The sequence below is a fragment of the Rhincodon typus genome, chromosome 39 (assembly GCF_021869965.1).
Source record: "Rhincodon typus isolate 14 chromosome 39, sRhiTyp1.1, whole genome shotgun sequence".
NCBI classification, from domain to species: Eukaryota; Metazoa; Chordata; class Chondrichthyes; order Orectolobiformes; family Rhincodontidae; genus Rhincodon; species Rhincodon typus.
Genome location: NC_063370.1, coordinates 3613303 through 3637474, shown reverse-complemented (window position 1 = coordinate 3637474; position 24172 = coordinate 3613303). Strand labels below are relative to the sequence as shown.

General features: G+C 40.9%; 2 protein-coding genes across 3 annotated transcripts in view; one reads left to right on the top strand and one right to left on the bottom strand.

Moving 5' to 3' along the window:
* The first annotated feature begins 3712 nt into the window (after positions 1-3712).
* On the top strand, positions 3713-6582 carry LOC109917552 (homeobox protein goosecoid-like). Its single transcript, XM_020517394.2, has 2 exons — positions 3713-3905; positions 6439-6582. Exons 1-2 carry the CDS (start codon positions 3723-3725, stop codon positions 6580-6582), a joined length of 327 nt encoding a protein of 108 aa, XP_020372983.1. The 5' UTR covers positions 3713-3722.
* Positions 6583-7533: 951 nt separating this feature from the next.
* clip3 (CAP-GLY domain containing linker protein 3) overlaps positions 7534-24172 on the bottom strand; it is a 70814-nt gene continuing 54175 nt past the window's right edge. Inside the window, exon 14 of one of the 2 annotated variants that reach the window (XM_048618375.1) lies at positions 7534-9516. In XM_048618375.1, coding sequence (XP_048474332.1) covers positions 9396-9516 — 121 coding nt within the window. In that variant the 3' untranslated portion in view covers positions 7534-9395. Of the gene's footprint in view, positions 9517-17259; positions 17888-24172 lie in introns of those variants that run through there. The other variant, XM_048618376.1, reaches the window with a different exon arrangement.

The following is a 24172-nucleotide window of genomic DNA, read 5'->3' as shown; positions in this document are numbered from 1 at the left end:
TCCCAACCAGAAACATCAACTTTCCTGCTCCTCTGATGCTGCCTGGCCTGCTGTGTTCCACACTATACATTTAATGTAGAGCCTTGTAATAATCTCAGGACTTAAGAGTCACTGAGTCACACAACACGGAATCAGACCCTTTGGGCCGACTCATTTGAGCAGACCAGATATCTCAATCTGATCTAGTCCCATTTGCCAGCATTTGGCCCATATCCCTCTAAACCCATCCTATTCATGTGCGCATCCAGATGCCTTTTAAATGTTGTAATTGTACCAGCCTTCACCACTTCCTCTGGCAGCTCGTTCCATACTTGCACCACCCTCTGCATGAAAAAGTTACTCCTCAGGGCCTTTTTAAAGCTTTCCCCTCTCACCTTAAACCTATAGTCAACAGTCAAAAGTTTTGCTTTTAGAGTCATAGAGTTGTACAGCATGGAAACAGACCCTTTGGTCCAACCCATCCATGCTGACCAGAGATCCTGAATAAATCTAGTCCCATTTGCCAGCATTTGGCCCATATCCCTCTAAACTCTTCCTATTCATGTACGCATCCAGATGCCTTTTAAATGTTATAATTGTACCAGCCTCCACCACCTCCTCTGGCAGCTCATTCCATTCATGCACCACCTTCTGCATGAAAAAGATGCCCCTTGGTTCCCTTTTAAATCTTTCCCGTCTCACCTTGAACCTATGCCCCTCTAGTTTTGGACTCCCCTACCCTGGGGAAAAGACCTTGGCTATTTACCCTATCCATGCTCCACATGATTTTATAAATCTCTATAAGGTCACCCCTCAGCCTCCAATGCTCCAGGGGAAAAAAAATGTCCTAGTCTATTCAGCATCTCTCTATAGCTCCCTATTTGCAGAGCTGTCACTTTAATAATGTAAAGTAATTACTGTAAAGGCCAGCACTGGTCTTGTTTTGACTAACTCCACAAGAATGAAACTGAAGGGACACAGGTGGATTATGTGTGTGGGTCCCAGAGCAGCAAAACGTGGGAGTGGGATCTGCAAAATAAGCTGGGGCACTCCTATTCTCCCTTTTCTTTGCAATTCTGGCCTGTCTCTAAATAAATTTGATTTTTTTGGGGGGTGTGGGTGGGAGTAGGAGTGGGAATGGGGGTAAGAGGCAGGGGGTAGAAAGAGAGAGAGACGACCAACCAGCTTGATCATCACGCCTCAAACAAATGAGCTGAACTGGGACATATGTCTGGTGCTCAGTTGATAGGGTTGGGGGGCATACTCTTTAGCTGCTGGTTCCCACCGCAATCAGTATGGTCCCCAGTCAATCACTTAAAAGTTAAAATCGACTCTAATGGATGCAGAGATTCATAGGCTTGTTATAGAATGGAAAATACAATGCAGTCTGTACAAGAATGTCACAGCAAACCAAGCGCCATATCTACAAATCAAAGCTTACATACTGTGTTTGAAAATTTCAAGAAAGAAAGGTACCCTATCAAAGCTCAAAAGCTTAATCGTATGTTTGCTAATCTGTGACAGTATATACACGTTCTGAATAAGAGAGAATTTTGAAATGAATCAGGTCTTGTGGTTTGGACTGAGTGTATTCATTGTTGTGCAGAAATGAAGATTTGATGCCCCTAATTGCTTTTAGATTAGGCGTCTTCTCTTTAAATACACAAATACTGTATGAACAATAGCCGATCACAGTTTGAAATGTCTGATCTGACTGATAAATATGAATACACAGGAGATCCCTAGATAAGTGCCACGGGACACAGTCTGGGAGAGAGCAGTCATATACAAAACCAACCTTCAGGTGAAAAGAATATAAACCCAGTTAGACATTTCACAATTCAGGATCGCAAGGGAACAGTCTCATCTATTCTTGGAAGTGGACATTTGGAAGGACGTTGCACACCTGATTCTGATGTTTGCCAGCGATTTCAGTATTGACAGCATTCTGTCCAGCAAGGACACCAAATGTCCTTCAGGTCAACTCCTGTGGCAGTGCTGCCCACTCCTACTCCGTTCTGCGAATGGCTTTCTGCCCAGCTGGCACAATTTTGGTTATTCTGGACTTCAGTCAGCTCAACGATCAGCACCAGCTGATGGCACCTTAGGACATGAAGACTTTTACTGTGGACGCATGGAAAAGCAATCATGCTGTTCAAATTGGGTCCACCAGCCCCCTCCGCATTACTGTCTGAGACACACAGGTAAAAACAATGTGATTTCGGACTGTGTAACACAGTAACTTAATTCTATTTTGAAAGTATTAGCTTTAGATTTTGATCTAAAGTGTTGTAACAGATTTCGTGTGTTATTATTGGAGAGGAGATAGAGGACAGATTCAATCTCATTGGTATTCCACATGGGTGGGTTAGTTTAAATTATCCCAATTTTCTTTCCAACCCGAAACCAAGATTACACAGACCTAACTGCCGCTCTCACTAAAGCAGGTTTCACCTGATACAAGACGAGACAGTGAATGTCAGCATGCTTCACAATTGGGTAGCCCTCCTGCAGTGTTAAAGCACGTTGAGGCTTAATAACTAGAAAGAGGAGCTTTAGTCTCGATCAAGGTTTTTGGAGGCAAATTACAGTGGCTGAGGTCTGCTAACTGAGGTTAGGTCAGATAGTGAACCAGGGATTTACCTGGTCTGTTCCACGCGGTACCCAATCAAGGGGATTTAAGGAGGAAGTTTGCAAGTAATGCTCAGACTGTCACAGTTCCCTTTTTTTAATTTCAAAAATATACTTTATTCATAAAAATATCTTTATATACTTAGTCACTGAAGCAGTGTGGTTCTGTACCATAGCATATGAAGAAACAAACAAATATTGGGGTTTGATTTTATCCAACCGGCAAACCCAAAGGCATTTCACAGTTCCCAGCTTCATTTACTAGTTTCAAATCAGATGTTGCTGTCCAAATTCAAACCACAGTTCATGACCCAGTCCCATTTGAACACACTTTCCAATGCTGTTTGTGTAATTTGCATCAAAGGAAATGATTTAATTGCCAGCTCCCAAATTCAAAAAATAATTGGTATTTATAAAACCCCTCTCACAATAAGTAAAACATCCAAAATAGTGCTCTGTGAAGTTAGTTGTGAAGTTCAATCAATGTTATTATATGAAAAACACAGGTAGGCTGTGTGTGCACAAGATTCCATGAACATCAAAATAGAAAATGATCAGATCTTCTGTGTTTTGGGTGCTGTTAGTTGGGGGTGGGGGGAGACACAGGGACCTCTAAGGATGCCTAACCTGAAGAAGTTACCCTCCTCCCTCCGGACAAACCTCAAGGGATCTCTCTCCCACTCCCACTCTCTCCCTATTTATTTCAAAGCCCCCTTCCCCTCCCCCTTTTCTGATGAAGGGTCTAGGCCCGAAACGTCAGCCTCTCTGCTCCTATGATGCTGCTTGGCCTGCTGTGTTCATCCAGCCCTGCACCTTGTTGTCTCGGATTCTCCAGCATCTGCAGTTCCTACGACCTCTCTGTCCTGTTCTTTGCACAGTGCTTTTAATTCTCGGCAGATAAAATCCACTGTCTAGCCACCAACTTCAATCCTTTCACTGGCCATTGCTTGAGGCTGAACTGGATTGTTTACCTGTTCTGAAAAAAAAGCCTTACGTGGCTTGATGTTAATTTTATTTGATAACAATCCTGTGAAGAGTCTTGGGACAGTTTATCAAATTAGAGGTGTTTACTTGTATAATGTCCCTGTCCAGGTCTCTCGAGTCCTGCTGCTATGCCACAGCTGGGTCTTCACTTGCTGAGCCAGGTTCAGAAGAGGAGACGGAGACACAGAACAGTCTTCACAGAGAGGCAGCTTGAGGAGTTGGAAAACCTCTTCAACAAGACCAGCTACCCAGACAGCAGCGCCAGGGAGTCCCTGGCCAGGACCACCCACCTCTCTGAAGAAACAATCAAGGTACGAAACCTCCAGTTAAAGGGTGTGTAAGCTACAGGAAACAGCAATTGTAGTCAGTGTTTAAACTGTTGGACATGGTCAAGTCAGTATTTACAACAGGCTAATTGGCTGCCTGTTTTTGACTTCAGTGACCAATTTCGACACCCCCACCCTCAGATTTCTTAAAGCAGTGATTGGGTCTCCCCTTCCATTCAAATTTAGGCATCTGACCCACTCCCTCACCTTTGATGGTTTGTATTGCCCTGAATGGGCTTTGCTTTTAAATTGATCATTTGGAAAATGCAGGTGATTTACTGGCAGTAGTTAAAAGACGAAAAAATACTATGGGTGACTTGGTGATGGGAAAGAAAACTTTCACTTGTGTGTGAGAGCACATCAGGATTTAGAAAAAATTAAAGCAGCGATTGATACAGGAAAAAAGTAAAGCTGTGACTGGGGGTTCTTGTGGTGCAGTGTGATGCCCCTACCTCTGAGCCAGGAGGCCCACATTTAAGTCCTACCTGCTCCAGAGGTGTGTAATAACATCACTAAACAGGTTGATTAGAACATGTTAAAGCAGGGTTGTTGTAGGTATTTTCTAATCAACCTGTTCAGAGATGTTCTTGTACACCTCTAGAAACCAGGGACTTGAAACCAGGCCTTCCTGACTCAGAGATAGGGACAACATTACAACAGCCCCCTCGTGACTGTGGTATACCAATATTCTAAATTCAGACAACATAAAACTTGTTGTCCATAAGAAAGGATTAACTATACAAAAGGTAAACTAAGTCAAACACAGTTTTAACACATTATAATCTGGTTAGACTAATTATCAGCCTACTATCCAATGACTTCTGTTGAACATCTACATTTGTAGATACTGAGGGAGAACATGATTGGGATCAGTTGTGGAAAAATAGACTGGAGACACTTAACATACATGAAAAATGATCATTTTTGTGGTGAATGTAAAGGATAGACATAGCAGGAGCTGAGAGCTGAACTATTACAGGTAAATAGGACAGCTAAGAGAATGGAAAAAGTATTACCTTTTTAGAGTAGTCCAAGGGCTGATAGATTCAAACTGAAAGGTTAATTTAGGGCAGACATCAGGAAACTTCTTTGTACACAAACTGGAGTCGTGGAAGAGAAAATCCTGGAATTGATTAACAATTGTTTACATCAATGGGGGAGGCACAGGGGTGTGGATCAATAGATTGTTTCTAGGTGGGTGAATTTAGATGAGCTGAATGGCCTCCTGCACCTGTTACTGTCCTGTTTCACATGAAGAGCCAGGTCATGGTTGCTCTCATCCTGCAGTCTGAACAAAACAAACAACAAATGTATCAATTCCTAAAAAGTTTGGGTTTAGAGATTAATATACTATTTTGTTATAGTCAGGATGTGAGCAAGTTTACAGTAAACTGTGAGACAATAGCTAAATGATGCGCTGAGCTGGATCTGTTGTTTGGAGATGAGGTTGAACCAATCAACTGAAGTTGCGATGTGAAGGTGCCAGTATTGGACTGGGGTGGACAAGGTCAGAAATCAGACAACACTAGGTTATAGTTCAACAGGTTTATTTGAAAACACAAGCTTTCGGAATGTTGCCCCCTTAGACTTCAGAAACGCTCCTAAAGCTTGTGATTTCAAATAAACCTGTTGGACTATAATGTGGTGTTGTCTGATTTCTGAACTAAAGTTGCTAATCCAATAAGGCAATGATGTGGGTTTTAACATTGCCTGGTCAATTTAGCTTGCAGTTTAATGACTACATTCCCCATCCTGTCCCCTGCCATTGGCCCTATTGTTCCTTTAGTTATTTTAATCAGCCTGTTCAGACATAATATTGCGCAATTCAAGGTGAGAGGACTGAAACCTGGACCACCTAGCCCAGAGATAAGATGCTACTACTGCATCAAAAGATCCTTTTTAACATCTTACTGCAAGTAAAACCATGTTTTGGAAGAACAGAGAAAGGCACCAATAAGATGCAGTTTTACAGTGGACTGATAATTAACTGCTATCTCAGTGAGAAATGATTCCTTCCCACCCTCTTCTATTCCTGTTTTCAATTCCGTGGCCTCACACCTTCCTACCTCTGCAATCTCCTCCAGCTCAGAAACACTCCTAAGATTTCTGCACTTCTCTGATTCTGGCCTCTTCAACAACCCCAGTTTGAATTGCTCTAGTGTAGAACTTAAGCCCTGGGATTCCCTCCCTAAACCTCTCTAGTTCACTTTCCTCCTTTTAAGATGTGGAGTTACCACTGTTGGACTAGGGTGGACAAGGTCAGAAGTCACACAGAAGGGACAGTGATACGAAAGTTTGTGATTTCAAATAAACCTGTTGGGCTATAACCTGGCGTTGTGTGACTTCTGACCTTTTAAGATAGCATTAAATCCTAACAGCATTTTCAGTTGTCTGCTGTAATCTTGCAAAATGTGGTCCTTGTGAAGCTCTGTGAGATGCTTTATTGTGTTAAAGACACCCTTCACAAGTACAAATGGTTACTGTGTCCTTATCCGTAACTCTCATCATATTTACACAGGTCTGGTTCAAAAACCGTCGGGCGAAGATGAGGAAAGAAAAGATGTCTCTCTTGGAGCGGTTGGACAGTTCAAGTGAGTGCAACGGCACAGAGACAGTAGACAAATGCCCTAAACAGTTACTGCACATCGACATCAATTCATGACAGCTGAGCACAGAGGGACTACTACTATACGCATGCAGAAATACCACTGTATTCTCAACCTGATGCAGACTTCTTCACACCTTAGGGATGCAAAATGTAAAAAAAAAGACATTTGTATACAATCTATAAATGACGGTGAGCATTCAGCAGAACCATCTCTTGCCTTTACCATCTACCTCTGAATAACTCCCAATTTTGTCTGAAAGTAGCTTTGCACCAATGTGAAACTGCCCTATTGTTCTACTTTCATAGTTTAATTTTAAGTAGTCTTACCTATTTTGTACCATTAATTCACATCTGTATTGAAAACCCCACCTTAATCACCTCATTTAAGGCTCAAACTCTCCTTTGAGGGCAGATTCAGTTGAATTGTGTAACAAATATTATTTTATTGCAAAAATTTTTTTAAAAATAATTTTGGAGAATAATGGATTAGTCTCCTTGAATCTAGAGAGTGAGTAAAGCTATAAACTGTAGGAGAAAACCCAAGATCTTTCTAATCTCCGCTAACTAATCAAATGGTGTCTTAAATTCTGGTCCTGGAAGTCATTACTGTATATTTACATGTGAATATTTAATTTTATTGTCTTTGTTTGGCCAGTGTCCAATACTTGAGACTCTCTTTGTCACTACACTACTGTTTTATCAATTGTTATGATCCCCAGAAATTTTCTGTTAATGGTCCTCTCAGTGAAATATTTTTTAGTGTCACAGTGGCTGTTTGTCCACCTCCTTGTATTGAAGGCGAGTGATTTGGCCTGTGGTGATCAGCCTTTGCAAAGACCAGGGGAGTGCTGAAAGCACCCTATAATTCTTCACAGCTCTAGTAGATTCTGAAAAGATTCTACTCTTTATATAAACTTTTCTGTAGAGCACCATGGGAGTTGGAATCAGTTTGTGATCCATGCATTTTGGTACATGACATTGCAATGATAAGTTCTGAGGCTTCAATTTCATTAAAACATCTGCTTTATTTTGCAGCTGATTGTACAATCTCAAAAATCCTGTACAGACTGATAGATAATACAATTCCAGAACAGAAATGGGAAACGTAGTTTTTAACATATTTCTACAGGAAAACTCTTCAAGTGATATAATGTGTACAGAGGCAGGAATATCTTGAATTTGTTCCTTCTTTACATTTTCATGAACATCAGTGAATTTTGTCTTGATTAAAAGTAGAAATTGTTTGAGAAATCCAGCATGTCTGGCAGCATCTGTAGAAAGAAAGCGGAGTTAACATTTTGAGTCCAGTGTTCTGAAGAAAGGAACTGGACTCAATGTTAACTGCTTTCTCTCTAGAGATGTTGCCACACCTGCTGAGTTTCTCCAGCAATTTCTGTTTTGTTTCAGATTTTCAACATCTACAGTTCTTTGTTTTATTTTGTCTTGAATAGTTCATGCACTTTTTCTTCTCCTTCTACTGCTGTTTCTTTCTTTCCCTGCTGAAGGCATCATCTATGACTTCTCCCTCTAGTACTCACCCAAGTGACAAGCATAGCAGATCACATTCTTAGCTTACCTGATTTCAGGAGCCGTAATGTTCTCTGCTGCTCCTACTACCAAACTTCCACAACTAAAATGTAAGAATAACGGATAGAAAGAGAGGTTAATTTTCCCCTGGCGCCACAAGAACTAACAATTGGGGCTCTAAAATTACCTTGAGATCAGAAAACTTTACAAACCCCACACAGCATCTACGGCCATTAGGAAGAATACACACTACCGAGGCAAGAACCCATTTCTTCCCTCTGTAAACTCCTGGAAGAGGAAGAACCAAATAAAAAATAATAAATGGCCAATTTGGGAAAAACAAATTCTAGTGAATTCTTTCTTCCCAAGAACACACAGCTCCAGAAGAGAGCAGGCATCACTACTGGCCACACACACCTTATGCAACACCAGATGTCCTTCCAATCGCAGCTTTCAAAGCAAATCCAATTACGTTAATGACTTAATGGTGGTGGTTGGACAGTAGGAGGGAGTTGATTATCCTGACTCCTGGCATCTCAACTTCCTCTTTCCTTCTTTTATATTGACAGATTTCCCCTTCTTATCCAACTCAAATAACCCACCCCCATTAGCAAAATGTACTCCCTTCATCACCTCAACCACACGAAATCCATGGAGATGAATTTCATCTTGGGCAACAGCTAGTTAACTGCTAATTCACACTCGAGCCTGTTTAAACCCACCCCACTTACACAGCTCTGTATTTATGGTCTTCTATTTTGTTTCCCGTCAACTTCAAGCCAAGGATGTTGGACAGACTGTAAAGGGAGACTGAATTACTATCATCCACACTGCACTGTGTCACAGAGGGGGAATGGCCAAACCCCTCTAATAATTACTCCTGAAACACCCAGAGAAGCTCACCTTTCCTCTCGTAATTTTTCAAAAGAGTGGCTATAAGAAAGAAAATCCCTGATCTCAACTTTACAAGTAACAAGAAACAATTTATTTACTTAACCCTAACAACAAACAAATTAACAGGATTGCTAACAAACCGACAATTCCCCCCAGACTACTAACTACTCCCTAACTGGTCTAAATTCTACTGGAATGCTGTTCAAATAAACACAGGTCCCACTTATATAAACCCAATTAATTAGACAACAATAAATTTAAATTTAATCTCTCCAAGTTCACACAATGTTTCTTCTGTTGATCTCGAGTCACAAATGTCTTTCTGCCGCTGATTCTGCTGTCAGGGATGTTTTCTTCCTTAATTTCTTCAGTGAAGACTTTGAGCTAAAATACTGTGGTACCTTTTTAGAGAGCTTAATTTTTTTTGTGAAAGCCAGGTTTTAATCTCAGATGGTGGACTTATCTTCGCTGCAGCTGAAGTTTGGCTCTCCCCTCGGATGGCAATTGGCTCTCTCCGATTTTCCAAATGCCGTCAGCTTTATATAACCCCCGATGACCCATCGATTTCTAAAAAAATGATTGGTTTCAGGTTGTCAACACCATCAGATTTAAATTCAATTAGCTTTTGGTATCTAGGTGCTTGTTTTAAATTCAAACTTGTCTTCAAAACATCAAAACAAGCCTGAGGGTTTCTATTCACACAGCTAATGGATACATGTTGCAATTTTAGAACTGTCTGTACTATTTCCCAGCTGCTTACAGACACCTTCTGTTTAACTCTAAACTTAAAAACATTTTATCTCTTAAAATAACCACACATTTTAGCTTCCTGCCCTCCAATTCACAAATACTCTACCCAACTTCGTAACAACTGCCACCTAAAGAAATTTTACTCCCATGTTTTTCTAATGGAAAATAACCCAATAATTCTGGGGACACATTCTGAACATGGATATTAATATCACCCTACCCTTTGAAGGGACCATATATACTAATAGTTTTCTCAATGCCTTAACTTCGTTCCTAAATATCTTCATATCTCTCTATTCTTTCAAGATATTCCTTACAATCACTGTCTTTGATCAATCTTTTTAGTCATCTATCATAATAACTCTTTTTGTCGTTGTGTCAAATTTTGTTTGACGATATTCCTATGAAGCACCTTGGGAAATTATATCACATTAAAAATGCTACACAAGTGAAAGTTATTGTTAGTTTACTATCTTACAGGTTTTGCCATTCATCTCGAAGACCCATCTGATTTCTCCACAGTATCTTTGTAAAGTCAGTCTTTAACATTTCGCATATCTTCACTCTTGACCACCCCATCGCTACCTTACCCCTCCATCTCATCCAACCAGGTGTCCTTCTGCTGCCTCTGGAAAATAACCTTGTATGGTTCACAAATACCTGGAATTACTGTCACCTAAATGTATTTCGACAGAGTGTCCGCTCTAGGAGCTTGTGTATTAACTACATCAAAAGTTTTCAAAAGAGCTTGAGTCGCAAAACGAGCAGAAGAAAGCAGCAAATGCAAAATGTAAGCCCAAAGTATATTTCCACTCATGGCATTTAAGTCAGGAGGCTTCAGGATAGAAGACGAGCCTGGTGGAAAAGATTCAAACTGATTTAAATAACAAGCTCTTTACTGGAGTTATTGATAATTATTGTGAATGTATGCATCATCCCAAGCAATGATGTTCCATCAAAGCATTGGAAAGGATTTCAAGGATCTAAAGTACAGGCCCTCTGTAACGGTGGTGAGGAATTGGCATCTTGAATTACAAAATGACACCATGGCCATTCATGGTAAAATGCACATAGAAATATGTTTATTTAAGCAACATCATAAATACATGCCCGGAGCAACAGATCATTCAGAAATACTTGGTCTCCACAGAAAGAGAATATGCATCAGTTAAGCAGGAACATGCAGTAACTCACAGGTCTGCAGACTTGAAGTTAATACAATAGAAGCAGAAAAACTCCAAGAAATAATAACGAGCAATGAAACAAAAAAGGGAAAACTTTGCTCTTTCGGTCCGCAAGAACAGCCACCCTTACCTGCCTTCAAATGCCCATCTGGTTTGCATGGGCATCTTAACACTTTACATACAGAAACTGCAAGAACACCGTTCAGAGAGAGAATTGTAAAGCGTACATCCCACAGAGCAGGGTAGTGGCTACTTTCTCACTTGGTGATTCACCAAGTTACACCAGTCTGCACGCTCACAGGTTTGATTCCCAGCCTTGTATCCAGGAAGCTGATCTCAGCCAGGCCAATGTTTAACCTGTTATAATTAGCTTCAGTGTCCCCTTGCAATGAGAAACAGAGTGGATAAAACATGATCAGTAGCCACCGACTCCATCTGAAAATGTGCTTATATGAGCATTAGTCAGAGGTCTCATGGATAACTGGGATCTATCCCCTGAACCCCAGGTGGAGTAACTGGAGTAATTCACTGACTAGCTCCCATATGAAGAATGCTGTTTTGAGGAAGGTATATAAGAGAAGAGCTCAGAAACATAGAATCTTACTGCACAGAAGATCATTCACATTTGTGCTAGCACTTTGAAAGATGTATCTAATTAATCGCACTCCTCCTTGAATTTTCTTTCCCTCCATAGCCCTGAAAACATTCCCTTTCAGGTAAAAGTCAGTGACTACTGTGCCTGGCCCTAGTAAGTAAATGACAACCCGCTGTCTGGTCATTTTAAAGTCTCCAGTGAACTAGAAGGCAATGGACTGGCTGACTGACATGCTGCCAATTTATAGCCATTTCTTGCTAACATGGCAAAGATTTACATTTTTGCCAAGACTGGAACAGCATTACATCAGGAAACACCTCTTGGAAACACCACTCCTGCGAGTTCTTAACAAGCTCATCCTAAAGTTGGGTAACCAGAAATTCTGATGTGAACTTCAAAAACGCAGCTCAGATAATGTGAGCACGTCACATTTGTAAGGAAAAGAACATTCAGAATGGGGTCAGTTTTCTGAAAACTTGACAGGATTGGAGACAGCAAAGTTGGGTATAGTGAGAGATAGATTGGGATTTATAACAGCCGGATAGGGACAGACGTGTAGACAAGGGATAGGTAATGGGCTGGTATTGGGGGATAGCAAGACTGGGGAAAAGATGTGATACAGAACAATTTGGATTTATATAAGTATCTTCAAATTATGCAACACAATGGTGAGGACAAAATTAGCTTTTATTAAAATAGACAAGCAACTGAATTTGTTAGTGATATTTCCAAACAACTCATTTAAAATTGTCTGATCTAAAAATGTTCAAACACTTTTGACCCTGCTAATGAGCTCTGCTATAATCATATGCAGCAAAACCTAGTCAAGATCCAGGCTTGGGGTGACAAGTGACATTCATGCGAGGTAAGGGTCAGGCAATATCTATCTCCAACAAGTGAGAATTATTCCCCTTGATAGTTAATGGCATTACCATTGTCAAATCCCCCACCATCAACATTCTGGGGTTTACTACTGACCAGAAACTGAATACTGTGGCCACAAGAGCAGGTCAGATATGGAGAATTCTAACCTCCTGACTCCCTATAGTCTATTTACCATCTACAAGACACAAGCCTGAATACTCTCTACTTGCCAGAATGAGTAAATGTCCAAAACAATCAAAAACTCTACATAATCCAACACAAAGGAGCCCATTTGTGAACCACCTACAAGATGTATTGCACTAATTCAGTAAGCTCCTTTACAGCACCATCTAAACCTGTGACCTATACCACCTAGAAGAACATGGGCAGTAGATGCATAAGGACACCATCCCCTGCAAGTTCCCCTCCAAGTCGCACACCATACTGACTTGGGAATATACTGCTGTTCCTTCAATTGGTCTCAGGTCAAAACTCAAACTCCATTCCTAACAGCCTACCAACAGCACAGTGACTGCAGCAGTTCAAGGTAGCAGCTCACCACCACCTTCTCAAGGGCAATTAGGAATGGACAACAAATGAATTAATAATGCCTACATCATTTTTTGGGTTGTGTCAACTCTGTATAGAGCACTTTCTCTACTTGTTACAGGGAAATCAGTTGTTGCTGCAATATGTGACCAGTCAGACACTTGCAAGAACTTGGATTATGCATTCTCACTTCCAACCCTACTATTGGTGACCATGCCTTTAGTTATCTGGACCATAAGCTCTGGAATTCTGTTTCTAAACTCACTCTCTCCTCCCTTAAGATGTTCTTTAAAATTGACATCTTTGACTAAGGATGTTAGAATTCTCCTTTTTGTAGCTCGATATCAAATTTTAAATGCTGATATTCTGATGAAATGCTTTTGGATATTTTTCATCCTTAAAGGGGCTACGTAAATGCAGATTGGTGTTATTTTGTGTTAAATGTGTATGAACAAAATAATTCTGATTGTATTTTAATACTCCATAATCCACTAATACGATTACATGAGCTTACACAAGATTTTCTCTCGGCTGAATCAATTTTATAAGTTTCATAAAGACAGAGTGAAAAGTTAATTAATTAACCAACAATTCACTGATGGCACCCGTTGCAACATAGATTAGTCAGGAATGCTACTAGACTCCCCCTGGTGGATAAAGATGAGCAATGCAACATCGAGGCTGATAGTAGGAAACTTGTGGTGTTTTGAGTTAAGCAATTTGCGACTCGACAAAGATTAGAAACTTGCACTAAACCTGTTTCTTTTGCTTGTAAGCGGTGAACATGGGAACTGTGGCAGAATCTGGTCTTGCTGCAGTGCCTCCCTTAACCAAACAGCCTTCCAGCTCATTGCCTAGCTTTTTATGAGAAAAGTGGTTGGAGGGGTGTGTCTGAATTGAGGAAACAGGGGACGACATTTTTATCAGAGATTGCAAGAACTGCAGATGCTGGAATCAGAGATAACACAGCCTGCCTGGCCTGCTGCATTCCTCCAACTCCACACAACACTTTTATAATGCTCCAAAGTGTTTTATAGCCAATGTAAGTGTAGGTATGAACGTAGAGGAACAGCCAATTAGCACACAGCAAGCTCTACAATGACACCAAGATAAATGATAAAATCAGTATTAATGATTTAGCTGAGGTAATATCAGTAATAATTATAAAATTACATTTCAAATTATTATTAAGGGGCAATGTCAGGTGTGAAAGTACATAGCTGGAATAATTAACCAGACAACAATGATCCCTTAATGCACAGCCACATATGAACACAATTTCTTTTAATATGGTTTGACTTCACTGAAGGGAACTTCCAGTGATTAGACGCATAGCAGCACAGGAGGAGGAGTTGGCTATTCGCCCCTTTGAGCCTATCCACTCATTCAATAAACAAAAGGCTGATCTTCCATCTCAACTTCATACTCCTGCTCTCTACCCATACTCCTTGATGCGTTTAGTGTCTAGAAATCTATTTCTTTGTTTAATGTACAGTAGTCAGTGATTTAGCCTCCACCACCTTTTATGCTGGAGAATTCCACAGATTCACCACTCGTTTTCAGTCCTGAATTGACCTACTCTACATCTCAAAAATGTAACCCTTGCTCTAACCCTTCCACCCACGGTCAGGTGAAACATCGTTCCTACATCCAGTTCATTCAGTCCTGCCTGAATTTTATACGTTTCAATGAGATCCGTAGTTTTGCTATAAAACTGAAGTTATTTGCGACAACTTTGACAATGAAAGGGGGGATCGTGAGGGGAGAGCACTGGGTAGAGGAAAGAGAGCAGGGAGGCTCAGGTGCAAAAAGAAGGGGACAGGGAAAGGCAGAGGAGAGGTAAAGGGAGATAATGCAGTGAGGAGAGGGGTACAATGAGAGGAGAGTGAAGTAAGGAGAGGGGCAATTAGGGAAGGGACAGCTTATTGTGAACATGAGCACATTTTCAAGATCATTATTCTCAGGGGCAAGACAAATTCCTCAAAATTTATGTTAATTAACATTAGAATCAAGGAGAGTAAAAAAAAAGACACAATTTTCAGCTAATTTTAGAGGAATAATCGAGCAATCATGTTACAAAAGACTTTTAGCACCTAGCTCAATGTACTTATAGCACATTTAACCAAAAACATCAGGAATTTCCAATGTTTCTCACTACACATCTGTTTGGTTGCTCAGTTGCGTTCCGTTTGTTTCACCTTCCATCTTTCCACATTACTTTCTTTTCTTTAAGAGATTCCAATCCTGTAGCTGCCAAATTTACCAAGACACACACACACTTTCACACATGTTAATACAAGACTTCTTTTTACATTGATTAGTACATTAAAGTAACAAGTTCAGGGAAAAAGGTGGCTTGTGTTTCCAGCTCCCGCTTCACATTCACAGCAGCTTTGCTCTTTAGCTGCATGATCACTGCCTTTTGATAAATTTAAAACTAAACATGGAGCAGGATAAAGGAGAGGAGCATGACTGGATTGAGGGAGACCAGTGCTTGGGGCCCTCACCTTCTCAATGCTGATGGTAAAATGCAGAAACCAAACTCTGATTTGGAGGATTTTCATTGGTGATCGCTTCTTGTGATTCAGTGAAAACATGAAAATAAGTCACAAGAGGCCACTATAGAGAAAACCCACTAAACTTTAATATGAGGCCCTCGGCTTCAGTGTAACTGAAATGTCAATTTCTGGTTCTATTATGCAAGATTCCCAGATCTCAATGACTTTTTTTTAAGATCGCAGTTAGTCACTGGCACCCAGAAATCAAAACCACTTCACTGCAGGTGAAACATCTTTAAAAGTTTGTTTGACAAAAGCTCCCACATGACAAAGTTCAGAAATGATATGAAGCAACCTTTTAAAAAAAAACACACACTTAAAGATTTTAGATGTCTGGTTTCAACTTCCAAAATGTTTGGCTATCTTACCTAATATGAGAGTCAGGCCTGACTACAAACGAGGCAACAGCTAGAGGTTACCTTTGTTCTCCCAGATCTTTCATTTTAAATTTTCAGATTCACATGCTTTTTGCTCACTGTTAGACTTATAGAAGACGATACACCAGATGTTTTCTGAAGTTGCATTTGGAGACTTTGACGTTTAGAGTGTTCTTGGTTAACCAGAAATCAGGACCCTACATTCACTTATAAGCTGAAACCTGGTTATCCAATGTAGAACACTCTGCTTTCCAATGAATTCCTCCTGACAGACAACAATCCCAAATCGGAGCAGGATGCTGCCTGGGTTATGTGGTCAGCAGAGGAAGGAAGATCTCCTGCCTGATGATGTAGTGATTTTCCCTTTTTCGAACACCTTGAATCAGCTGTCTCCTATTGTTCCAATCGAGGTGAGGAAACCTTGTGTTGTGGATTGAGTAACTACCTCTGTATCAGCAGCAAGTGCAGACAGGGTGGGTAGGGCCATGGATAAGATACAGCATGCAGCTCCCTCTTGTCCAACGAAGTACCTCATTCCAACTTCAGAAGAACATTCATTGCATTGGCCATTCTCTGGCCTGTCCTCTAACAGCTTAGTACCAAGCCTGGAGCAGCTCTTGCTTGAGGTACTTCAGTCTGAGACCTAAACTGAGACTGACAAACCCATTTCATAAACAGCGCTGGCTTCTAGTTGGTTGAAAGCTGAACATGAGGGTGAAAAAGTTGGAAATAAAGAGAAGAAATTCATCTTGAAATAACAGATAACACCCCTCCCATAAAGAAAGATGCTGTAAATCAGATTCTACTCTGAGATGGCTGGAAAATATAAATTGGGTTTAGGGATTGAAAAGATTAGTGCAAATTAAATTTAAACAATGTTGGCATCTGATGGCATTCAATCTGAATAATAATGACACGGTGATGCTTTCAGCCAAATAGAAGATGGATAACTTCAAGTGAAGTTTCCAATGAAGCTTCATCCAATTGCAAATATTCAAGATAAAAGAAGAAATGAAACATTTCCTGTGAAACACAGGAAGATCCCAGATTCCAGCAGTCCTTTGCTCCCAGGTCTTGCCAAATTGGCTGTCCTCATTCAGGGCTCAGTTTGAGGGCACTCATTCTTCCCAGCTCCAATGCCTGCGGGGAAAGCGAGGGAGGTGGGGAGGGTGGGTGTCAATGGCGATGGGGTAGATGCAATGCCGCTCATTAATATTACATGACACTTACCTAAAACAGCACAATGGGGAACTTGAGCAAGGTCTAACTTAAGTTGTGATGCCTCTGGTAGTTAAATAGCCCGTCCCCACTCAATGTTGAGGCTCACCTGTTAAACCAGACTTCAAGAGATGGGGAGATGAGAAAATGAAGAATGAATTTGACAAGTTGTAATAAAAATTCATCGGATCTTCTCAAACCTCTCTAAGCAGTAGTGCAGACGTTAATCCTTCCTGAACTTTATTTTTGGTTTTTATTTCAACAGCATTTTATGTATTTATTCCCATCAGGCATTAACTGAAGCACTCAATAACTCATTCTTCCTGAGCAGTCTCATGGAATCCCAAATACAATTCACTTCCCTTAACACTCCAAGATATAGCAAAACAGTTGAAACACCAACATGACATAAATTTCACCACACAGGGAAGTTCTCATATTCTCAGTATCATGGTATAGGCCATTATTTTGACAGTAAACACACCCTTGGCTTTTACCAATCAAATAGACAGGAATCACAAACCATCTTCATGTTAATTTATATATATTTTTATATATATATATTTATCTTTCAATCAGTATCAAAGGAAAGGTCATCTCATCTATTTAAACTACTGTGGAATGCAGGGGTATTTAATCAAGGTACAAGGCACTAGAATCAACTATGACTGCATCTGGCTGAACTAAGTATCTAAGATTGTGATCGGCAGTCTTTCTCCAAAGCACAAATAAAGAACCAAGTTGAGGAGGAAGAGTAGAGTCCAAGGAGGAGGGTGAGAAGGTTTTTTTTACGACTGCATTTCTGCTCTCAGCATCCAGGGGAACCAACAGCAGAAGAGTAATCTGGAATGAGAAGAGACAAGAGAGGGGAGGGAGTTGAGATAAGGATGTTCTGGAATACAAAGAGAAGCAAGGATTCAGAAAGGGGTATTCAGACGCAAGATAAAACAGAGGATAAGCTGAGTAAATCCCAGTCACCCCTCCACCTTTTACCTGGCTGGTTGACATATGTTTGAGAACAAATAATAAATTAGTGGCTTTATTTTGTTCTAAATTATTTCATCTTCAAGCATGTTATTCAACTCTTTAAATTCACCAATTCCAAACTCCAGGTCTCTGAATTATACTGCAAAAAAGAGTTAAGGTACAGAATTCCTATTCCAAATACTTTTGTATGTTTTACGTTGTCATTGATAATGACAGGAACATTTCACAAAAAAAAGGTTACACATTATACACAGACCAAAGACGAAACTCATTTTGCCAAATCCATGCTAATGGTTTTTGGTGATACCATTATAGTGTGTTTCTCTGGCTCTCTTGTGTCACTGGATAAAAAAGGTTAGAGAATAAAGAAGGAAGTGGGAATTTCAGAAGCCTACAGGAATAACTCTCAGTTCTTATGAGTTTATTACTTTAAACTGTGGGAGGAACAGGTCATAAGGATTAGCCCTGGATCGTTCCAGCAATAGATTGGCATGGATAGAATAGGCCACATGGTCTTCTTCTGTACTATTAATAAGTCCCCAGTGGTTCCATTGTGGTAAATTTTGACTCAAAAGTATTGAAACAGGGCGAGGTGTATACTGGTGTAGATGTCTCTCCTGCAGCACTGAGGGAGGGCAGCAGTGTTGACAACATAAGTACAACAGTGACCGCTGTCCATGTTGTAATTTCAGTGGAATAAGGAAAGAGTGAAAAGACAAAAAGTAAATTTGCAGTTTCACTTTAGAACAAACACACAGTATGCCCATGGGCTGTTGACAATTTAACAGATTCTTCTGACCTTGTTCAGCCTATGTTGAGAATGTCAGCAAGTCAGTGAGGTACAATATAGTCACATGGTCATTGAGGACAGTAGGGCTGCTCTCTATCCTATGGAATATCCTGAGTGTTACCAAGCAAAAAAACAAACTTCTCAAGCTTCAGATGTTCCCTGATTGTTCTACACTGCATCGAGAGCCTGAGGGAAGTCTTCAACATGCTGAAGTACAAATCTGGGAACTGGAGAATGGGAACACAGAAATCCACAATGAACAAACTAAAGGCCATTGGAAGGTCAACAATGGATTGAAAAGCTCATGGCTCCTTAAGGGTGAAATCAACTTTACAATAACTTGCTACTCTCACATGGTCCTTTGCCTTGCATCTTGCCAGGAAGGTGCCATCTCACACTTGGCACAGATCTCAATGGTTTCTCTCACCCATTGAACCCTACGTCATGAGGCTGAGACAAGTATCAATGGAGTACTGACATCATAAAGCTGAGATAACAAGTGACAGTGAAGTATTGATGGGTGCTGGAAGGAGGGGAGTGTTCACGACCACACCCATTCCAGTTCTCATGGCATGCACATTGTCCAGTAAGTGACAATGGATTGAGACTCTTGCTCCTTCCTTGGCTCAAAGGTTAATGTACAAACCATAACAGCTGACCTGGCCAAGCTCATGGGGTCAAATCTGCCAATATTATTGGCCAGAGTGGTTCAGTTCCATCATTGGCCACTTCACCTACTCTCATCACTTGTCTAAATGGGGTGCAGATTATTGTAGCTAAGAAGGGATTCCAAACAGTTCCATTCAAGAAGGGGATTTTTTGCTCTTTACTCTCCACGTGGTGCAAGGTCATTTCAAATGGATATCTCAGCTGAGTGAGACAAAGGCCAGGTGAGAATATCTGAGAATTTTTTTGAGTGGGGGAAGCAGGAGCTTTAAGTAAGTTTTGTGCAGGAAGTAAATTGAGAGGTGAGCGAGATTATAAAAGACACAGATCAAGATGCCAACTTAGTGAGACTAGTAACACAGTAATGTTGCAAACTATTATTTAAAGCAGGTGAGTAGGATTGGTGAATATTTTTTGTCTTTAAAGTAGCTCTCTCCTCTTTAACATCTCTTTCCTTACAAGTAACTTGTTAAGTACCAACATGGACAATGATGACTGGAACCTTCTCCTCGTTCGTCTCCAGCCCTGAGGAGGTGTCCATAACCTTGATAACTAGCAGAGATTGCAGCCTTTGGCACTTGCATTCACAGCTGCAAGATGCAGAATCCACATGGGTGGAGGTAAGAAATAACAAGGGCAAGAAAACACTGGCAGGAGTGGTCAATAGGCCCCGCGACAGTAGCTACAGTAGGGCAGAGAATAAACCAGGATATAATGAGGGCACGTAAAAAAGGCAGAGCATTAATCATGGATCACTCTGATATTCACATAGATTAGGAAACTTGGATTGGCAGAGGTAGCTATGAGGAATAATTCGTAGTGTATTTGGAGCAGATTCCGAGAACAATATGTTGTAGATTTAACCAGGGATCAGGCTATTTCAGATCTGGTGATGAGCCAAACTCTCGCATCCTCCCCTTTTCTGACACCCTCTTGCCAGGCTCTCACCGCAAGCAGGACGCTGCACCCAGACCTCAGCTGTGCACAGGAACAGAGGTTGGTTCATCTAGCAGACTCTTAAAGGGTGAAATGAAAGAAAAAAAGGAAGGGAGTCGCTGACTCTGAGAGCAGCTTAAATTGCAGCTTGAACAGCTCAGAGTCGGAGAGGCCTTTAAGAATATTACCCACTTTCACCGAGGAAGACTCTTCAACCTAGATTGCTAAGGGTTATAGTGTTTGACATTAACACTCTATACTCCTTTCCCAATGATAACGTAAGGCACTGTCTTTCATTATCATGGCAATAACATTGAAATGGGGAGGAGGTGGATAGTATTAATGTTTAGAATTTTTAATAAAATTGCGCATGGGACATGGGCATCACTGGTTAGGCCAGCATTTATTGCCCATCCCTAATTCGCCTGGAGAGCAAACATTACCCTCACTGGTGACCATGAAACTATCATCGATTGCTGTAAAAACCCATCTGGTTCACTAATGTCTTTTAGAATCCCTACACTGTGGAAACAGACCATTCAGCCCAAGACAGCCACACCAATTCTTCAAACAGCTTCCCACCCCGACCCATCCCCCTACCCTATCCCTGTAACCCTGCATTTCCTATGGCTAATGCACCTAACCTACACATCCACGGACATTACAGGGCAATATAGCACAGCCAATCCACCCTAACCTGCACATTTTTGGACTGTGGAAGGAAACCCATGCAGACACGGGGAGAATGTGCAAACTCCACACAGACAGTAACCCAAGGGTGGAACTGAATCTACGTCCCTGGCGCTGTGAGGCAGCAGTGCTAACTACTGTGCCACCGAGCCACCTTTAGGGAAGGAAATCCACCATCTTTACCCAGTCTGGCCTACATGTGGCTCCAGACTCTCAGTGATGTGGTTGATTCTTAATTAACTCCTGAAATGAACCCAGCGAGCTACTCGGTCCAAGGGCAATAAACATTGGCCTGACCAGAGTCCCCTACACCCAGTGGAAGAAGATGAAATAAAATATGCTGAATGCTGATGACACATTGCTGAGGGAGTTGGAGACTGAACTTAAATCCAAGGAAGTCAAACCAACACCAACAGACACGTCCGGTTTGTTACAATCACACAGTAAACATGCAAACTCAAAGAATGCCTTGTATGGAAATCTTCCCTCTAATATTTAACAAAATCCAGTGAATTAAAATGACAAAATGCAATTTCATTAACACACTGTTGTTCAAATCAAAGCATGCTTTTTATTCATACATCATCTCAGCACAAGTGGCTCAGCAGTTAGTACTACTGCCTCACAGCGCCCGGGACCCTAGTTTGATTCCACCCTCAGGCGAGTGTCTGTGTGGAGTTTGCATGTTCTCCCTGTGTCTGTGTGGGTTTCCTCAGAGTGCTCTGGCTTCTTCCCACAGTCCAAAGATGGGCAAGTTAGGTAGACTGGCCATCTAATTGGATTAACAGGCTAGGTGGATTCCCTGTGGGGAATGCAGGATTACAGGGATAGGGTAGGGGCGTGGGATATCCTTTGGAGGGTTGGCGTTTTCGTGCTTCAGGGATTCTATGATTTCATCAATTCATAGATGGTTCAGTGAATACTTTAAAACGTGGTCAGTCTCCACAGGTAATTGGGCTCAGATGTGAATTTAAGTCTTCAGATCTTTATTTTTATTTAATACTTTCATTTTAATATGAATTAGAATTATGGCCAAAATTGGGAATTTGGGAAGCAAAGACTTAAATGGTTGGAGCACAGACTGTAGCACACCAGTTTCTTCACTTCCAAAGGGTATTATTAAAGCACAAATTCACGTAGCAAGATCCCAGGAAAACTTCCTACATCACATTTTTTAATGGAAAAAAATTGAGACAGAAATGTGCCAAGAATTTGTCAACAGGAAGCAATGTGCAAGCTGAAAGTGCATAAAGAGACTAATAATTTTTAAGATTTTCTAGAATAGTTTAATACGGTTTTAATCCAACTCCCTTGCGAACAGACAGCAACCCCTTCTGAAGCACTCCATTGTCAGTTTTCAGCATTTTTCATAGATAACATTCAAAGCAGGGACTGAGAGAATAAAGTTCTAAATGTTGTGCTAAATGTTTGATTTCAGAAGGTGGCTGATGATGAGAAACTCTTTCAATTAACCCTTTAAATTCCACATGTCTTTTTTAAAGTAAACAGTACTGGCTTTTTATCATTTTATAATGACCCAGTGGAATACAACTATCGGTGACATTATTGTGAAATTCTGAAAAGAGCAGTGGGCATCAGAAGACAGTATTGTGAATCCTCAGGCCTTCAAAGGGTTAATTTATATCATCAATCTCTGAACAACAAGGGAACAGTTTCCCAAAATAATGACAGGCATAGAGAAACAACCTAAGAGATGTATCAAAACTTGGTCCACAGGAGCAGGAAGTGCCCTGGCCTTTGCCCTGCAATGCTCCAGGAACTTGTTATATTTCATGGGAACTTGGATTACAGCCTTCACCTCATCAACATGGAAGTGATGATCCTGCGCAGCAGTGTGAGTTGACTGAACCTTCTGATTCCTTCCCCAATTTTCTCTCATTTTCCTGTCCACACTTATAGCCATTAAGTTCGATCCCTGTCCTCCGTTTACCTCACTCAAACTGGCCAACCTCAACCGAGACCATGATTGTGGTGACGAGCTGGTGATCTATGAGGCTTCACACTCAAACCCTGTCCTCACCAGACCTTCATAGGAACAGATTAACCATAGGGCAACTGTCAGGAGCAAGAATCCCCTCCCAGGCCCAGGACTGGGACACTGCACCTGGCTGCTGGCCTGGATTCAACATCTTAAAGGTTGAGTGTTGAAAATGGGCTAAAAAGTGCAAAATATGTTGTCCTTTGGAGAACAATAATCATGCTGAACCAGAATATTGGAGATCACTTAAAGTGAAATAATGAGATGTTTTACCTTCTCTATAATGATTTCCCTAGACACACTGACCAGTGAATTAGTGAGCAAACATCACTCACTGATCTGTAAAAAGGTGAGTCAAACCAGGGGGTTAGAGTGGCTGCTCTCTAGGAACAGTGCTGGAATAAGAAGGAAAGGAAAGACAAACAGTCTCAGCAACTTAGAAACTTCCGGAAGCTGTTACCAACAGCAATAGTCTATCCAACATGATGGCAGTTAATATCTCTGTGGTTAACATCTCTCAGCCTGTGCTGATGAATTACTGACTTGAAGTGACCTGTAATAAATCTCGGAGAAAGGCTGGAAACCTGCTTTATTTAGGTTCAGGTATTTCTGGTTGGCAACCAGAAATTGGCTGAATTCAAAATAAACCATCTTTGTGGCAACACCTCCCTTCAAAATCCACTTGAATTCAAAACCAGTTTGAACGCACGGACAAGGCCAGTGCCAGCTGTCACTCAAGAATTAATCAGCCTGCAATGATTCACAGTGAGATGTCACATCTTGGAACAACAAGATATTGTTCAGAATCAAAGTGTTGGGAATCAAAGTGTTGGTAATCAAACATAAACTCAGTTCAAATTTTATGTATCTTTGCTTTCTCTCTTAAAAATCACCTTTCAAAGTGGGTTAACATAAAAGGCTAATGTTTCTCTTCTCATTTAGCAAGTTGCATCTCCAGCCTTACTTAGCAGTTTTGAAATATTTACAAAAAAAAGACTTACCAGGACATTATAAAGAGAGGCTGGATAGGCTGGGACATTTTTCTTTGGAGCGTAGGAAG

Coding starts and splice junctions, on each gene's coding strand:
- LOC109917552 (XM_020517394.2), top strand. CDS start 3,723: ATGCCACAGCTGGGTCTTCACTTGCTGAGCCAGGTTCAGAAGAGGAGA. Junction 3,906..6,438: donor TCTCTGAAGAAACAATCAAG/GTACGAAACCTC, acceptor ATATTTACACAG/GTCTGGTTCAAAAACCGTCG.